This window comes from Centrocercus urophasianus, unplaced genomic scaffold, assembly GCF_019232065.1.
Source record: "Centrocercus urophasianus isolate 14NV4802_14NV808 unplaced genomic scaffold, USGS_Curo_1.0 seq_1111, whole genome shotgun sequence".
NCBI classification, from domain to species: Eukaryota; Metazoa; Chordata; class Aves; order Galliformes; family Phasianidae; genus Centrocercus; species Centrocercus urophasianus.
The window spans coordinates 7,248-11,021 of NW_024884267.1; the positions used below are offsets into that span (position 1 = coordinate 7,248).

Consider the following 3,774-nt stretch of genomic DNA (forward strand, 5'->3'; position numbering starts at 1 on the left):
TGAGGCTGGAGGGAGTCCATAGGGCTGGAGGGAATCTACAGGGCTGAAGGGTTTGTGGGGCTGGAGGAAATCCATAGGGCTGAGGGGTTCATGAGGCTGGAGGGAGGTCTGTGAGGGTGGGAAGAGCCCATAGGACTGAGGGGTCTGAGGGACTGGAGGGAATCCATAGGGCTGAGGAGTTCACATGGCTGGAGGAAGTCCATAGGGCTGAGGGGTGGCCTATGGAGTTGGGTGGGGGCCCATAGGGCTGGAAAGGGTCCTGTGGATCTACGGGGGACTGAACCCCCCCAGCCCTGACCCATTGCTGCAGGAAGGGAAGCTGCTGGACCGCGTTTACAACACGTACCTGCAGATGCACACCCACCAGACAGTCGACTTTGTGCGTAGGAAGGTTTGTGTCCCATGGGAGGTACTGGGGGGGGGGGGGGGGGGCAGATGGTGGGGGTCCCCCTGGGCCGGTGCTCACCATCCCCACCTCCGCAGAGTGCTGAGTACGGGGGCTGCTCGCTGCGCAGGATGGGTGCCATGCAGGCCCTGGAGCTGCTGGACCAACTGGTGGATGAATCCGACCCGGATGTGGATTTCCCCAACTCCCTCCATGCCTATCAGACCGCAGAGGGCATCCGGCGTGCCCACCCTGACAAAGGTGGGGTGGTAAAGGGGGGTTGGGGGGGGTCTGGCTGCCTGAGCCCCCTCCCCAGGCTGCGGATGGGGGGGGGGCTGATGACCCCCTGCTTACCCCCAGATTGGTTCCACCTCGTGGGGCTGCTGCACGACCTGGGCAAAGTCCTGGTGCTGTTCGGGGAGCCCCAGGTGAGGTGGGGGTGAGGAGGGTCGGGGACTGCAGGACCCCCTCCTTGGGGACCCCTTAGGGGACACCGGGGATGTTTGTCACCCCCTGCAGTGGGCGGTGGTGGGGGATACCTTCCCAGTGGGCTGCAAGGTGCAGAAGTCGGTGGTCTTCCACGATTCCACCTTCCACAACAACCCTGACACCAGGGACCCCCGGTACAAGTGAGTGCAGCTCCTCTGTAGACAGGGAACCCGGAGGGGAAGGGTACCGTGGTGCTACTCTGACCCCCCCTCCTTCCCTGCCCCTCAACTCTGCCCCCCAGCACCGAGTGTGGGATGTACCAGCCCCACTGCGGCCTGGAGAATGTGCTCATGTCCTGGGGACACGACGGTGAGCGTGGGGGACACACAGAGACCCAGAACCCTTTGTAAAAGGAGGGGGGGGGGGGGCTCCCCGCCATCCCCCCTCCCCCCCCCACCGTCCACAGAGCATTGGGGTGGGGGGAGCAGCCCAGCCCCCCAAACATCCACTTTCTCCACAGAGTACATGTACAGAGTGATGAAGTTCAACAACTTTGCCCTGCCCAAGGAGGTAGGGGAAGGTTGGGGTTGTGCAGGGGAGCCAGTCACCCCAAAGGGCTGAATGCTCCCCAATCCCCCCCCCCCCCCCCAATACCACAACCCTGTCCCCCCTCTTCCCCTCCCTCCTTCCAGGCCTTCTACATGATCCGCTTCCATTCCTTCTACCCCTGGCATGCACACGGGGACTACAAGCACCTGTGCAACGAGGAGGACCTGCGCATGCTGCCCTGGGTCAAGGAGCTCAAGTGTGTGATGATGGTCATGGTGGTCATGGGGGGGGGGGGAGAAGGTGCTTCACACCCCCTCCCACCACCTCTGACCCCCATCCTCCCCAATGTGCTCCCCCAGCAAGTTCGATCTGTACACCAAGCAGGAGGAGCTGCCCGACGTGAAGGAGCTGCAGGGGTACTACCAGGCCCTGATTGATAAGTACTGCCCTGGGGAGCTCTGCTGGTGAGCTGGACCTCCAGCCACAGCCCCCCCCCCCAGCAATTAGCACTCCCCCCACTTTGTTCACCTCTGTGCAGTCAATAAATCCACTTGCCATGCAGACAGCGCTTCGGTTGTGTTCAGGTTATGGGGGGTGCGATGGGGAATCCCACCCCCTGAGCCCCACAGAGGGAGGGCTGCCCTCCCATCCCATCCCATCCCATCCCATCCCATCCCATCCCATCCCATCCCCCCAAGCCTAAAGGAGAGATCTCGGGTTGGAATGTCAAAGGCTTTATTTAGAAAATTATAGGAAACCTCTGTGCCACCCACTGAGCTGAGGAGGGGGAAAAACGTGATGCGGGGCACAGAACAACCCCCCAAGTCCCCCCCAACCCCAGCACAAGGCAGCTGAGACCTAGCACAGCCCCCACCCCACAGCCTAGCCAACTGAGGGGGGCACAGGGGCAGCCCCAGCTGGGGGATGGGGGCAAGGAAGCAGCCACACACTGCACTGACCCAGCTGTGCATGAAGGCACCGCAGGAAAGCGGCACGCCAGCCCCAGCGAGGAACCCCCCCCCCACAGGGATGGAGCTGGGGGGGGGGGAGCAGGAGGTGGGGATCCAGAGGGGGAAGCGTGCGTGGAATACGGGGCACCCAGCACCTCTACTTCCTCCTCTTGGTGCCACGGGGGCCTTCACCATCAGCCGCCCCCCGGGTTCGGCCCTCACCCTTCTCCTCCGCCTCCCTGCCCTCCTTCCTGCGCAGCTGCCCGTTCTTCTCCCCCTGATCCCCCCGCTGCTGTTTGGATGCTTTGTGGCGGGTGGGGGGTGCGCCCCCCCGGGGCCGGCGGGCCATGGCACGCAGCAGGCAGGCAGTGGCAGCCACCAGGTAGAGGGACCACAGCACGACGTGGGGGGAGAAGGGGCGGCTGAGCCGGCGCACAGAGCTCAAGAGCCAGGGCAGGAACGCATCCACGGGGCGCCTCAGGGGCAGCTTGTCCTGAAGTGGGGGGAGGAGACACAAGGAGTTGTGGGGTGAGCTGCAAGCTGGATCTCATGGGGCTTGGTGTGGTGTGGGGAGCGGATCCTACCTTCAGCCCGTGCTGGGCAAGCAGACCATCCAGCGTTGGGTCCCCCAGTGAGACGGTGGGGAAGAATTCCTGGACATGCTGCCGCCGCCACCACCGTGCAGCTCCCACCCTGCAGGACAAGGCATCAGGGATGAGGATAGGAACCCCACACCCCAACCCGGAGCTGCTGGAGCCATCCTCAGAGCTCCCTCTGCCTTCCCCTCCCTGCTCACCCGCTCTCGGCGCTGTGGGTGAACCAGTACTTGTAGAGCTGGGCGCGGAGGTAGACGGGCGGCTGAGCGCTGAAGGGGTATTTATCCTCATCGACCTGCACCAGGCGGATCACTGCAGGGGAAATGGAGTGGGTACAATGTCAAGGAGGGGTTGCCCCCATCCCATGGGGCTGCCCCATCCTGCTCACCGTCCTCCTTGCCCTGCAGCAGGCGGTGGACGAAGCTGGCAAACCAGGGGCTGCTGCTGTGGTGCGCCAGGGCTGCAAACCACATCTGCCAGTCGAGGCGAGGCTGGTGGGGAGCCACCACGGCGGGAGCTGCACTGACATTCCCTGGTTTGTACATGAACTCGATCTCCTGCAGGCAGGGCAGAGAGAGTTGGAGAGCAGATACGGAGCTCTGAGCTTAGACACCCCTCCAGCCTGCTGTTCTGGAGGGCACAGCTCCCTTCCCCTCACCCCCAGGACGATAGAACAAAGCCCCACACCACGCAGGGACATCCGGGTGTCTCAGCAGGATGGAAACCACAGGGCAGAGATGATGCTCGGAGCGACCTCCAGCCACCCCCCATCCCTCCGTTCCCCCCCCATCCCTCCGTTCCCCCCCCATCCCTCCATTCCCTCCCCATCCCTCCATTCCCCCCCCATCCCTCCATTCCCCCCCCC

The 3,774-nt window shown here is 63.9% G+C and overlaps 2 protein-coding genes across 2 annotated transcripts in view; one reads left to right on the top strand and one right to left on the bottom strand.

The window, feature by feature from the left end:
* The window catches only part of MIOX (myo-inositol oxygenase), a 4,213-nt gene extending 2,382 nt beyond the window's left edge, over positions 1-1,831 (top strand). Inside the window, exons 3-10 of the mRNA XM_042809201.1 lie at positions 311-391; positions 484-646; positions 746-813; positions 905-1,014; positions 1,116-1,183; positions 1,335-1,384; positions 1,507-1,619; positions 1,723-1,831. Coding sequence (XP_042665135.1) covers positions 311-391; positions 484-646; positions 746-813; positions 905-1,014; positions 1,116-1,183; positions 1,335-1,384; positions 1,507-1,619; positions 1,723-1,831 — 762 coding nt within the window. The remainder of the gene's footprint in view (positions 1-310; positions 392-483; positions 647-745; positions 814-904; positions 1,015-1,115; positions 1,184-1,334; positions 1,385-1,506; positions 1,620-1,722) is intronic.
* Positions 1,832-2,081: 250 nt separating this feature from the next.
* LOC122155375 (lipase maturation factor 2-like) lies at positions 2,082-3,642 on the bottom strand. Its single transcript, XM_042809200.1, has 4 exons — positions 3,298-3,642; positions 3,110-3,221; positions 2,898-3,006; positions 2,082-2,806 (listed from the first exon to the last, which is right to left on the bottom strand). The coding sequence occupies exons 1-4, from the start codon at positions 3,452-3,454 to the stop codon at positions 2,471-2,473; spliced, it is 714 nt and encodes a 237-aa protein (XP_042665134.1). The 5' UTR covers positions 3,455-3,642; the 3' UTR covers positions 2,082-2,470.
* Positions 3,643-3,774: the final 132 nt, after the last annotated feature.

Coding starts and splice junctions, on each gene's coding strand:
- LOC122155375 (XM_042809200.1), bottom strand. CDS start 3,454: ATGTACAAACCAGGGAATGTCAGTGCAGCTCCCGCCGTGGTGGCTCCC. Junction 3,222..3,297: donor GCTGCAGGGCAAGGAGGACG/GTGAGCAGGATG, acceptor TTTCCCCTGCAG/TGATCCGCCTGGTGCAGGTC. Junction 2,807..2,897: donor TTGCCCAGCACGGGCTGAAG/GTAGGATCCGCT, acceptor CCCCCACTTCAG/GACAAGCTGCCCCTGAGGCG.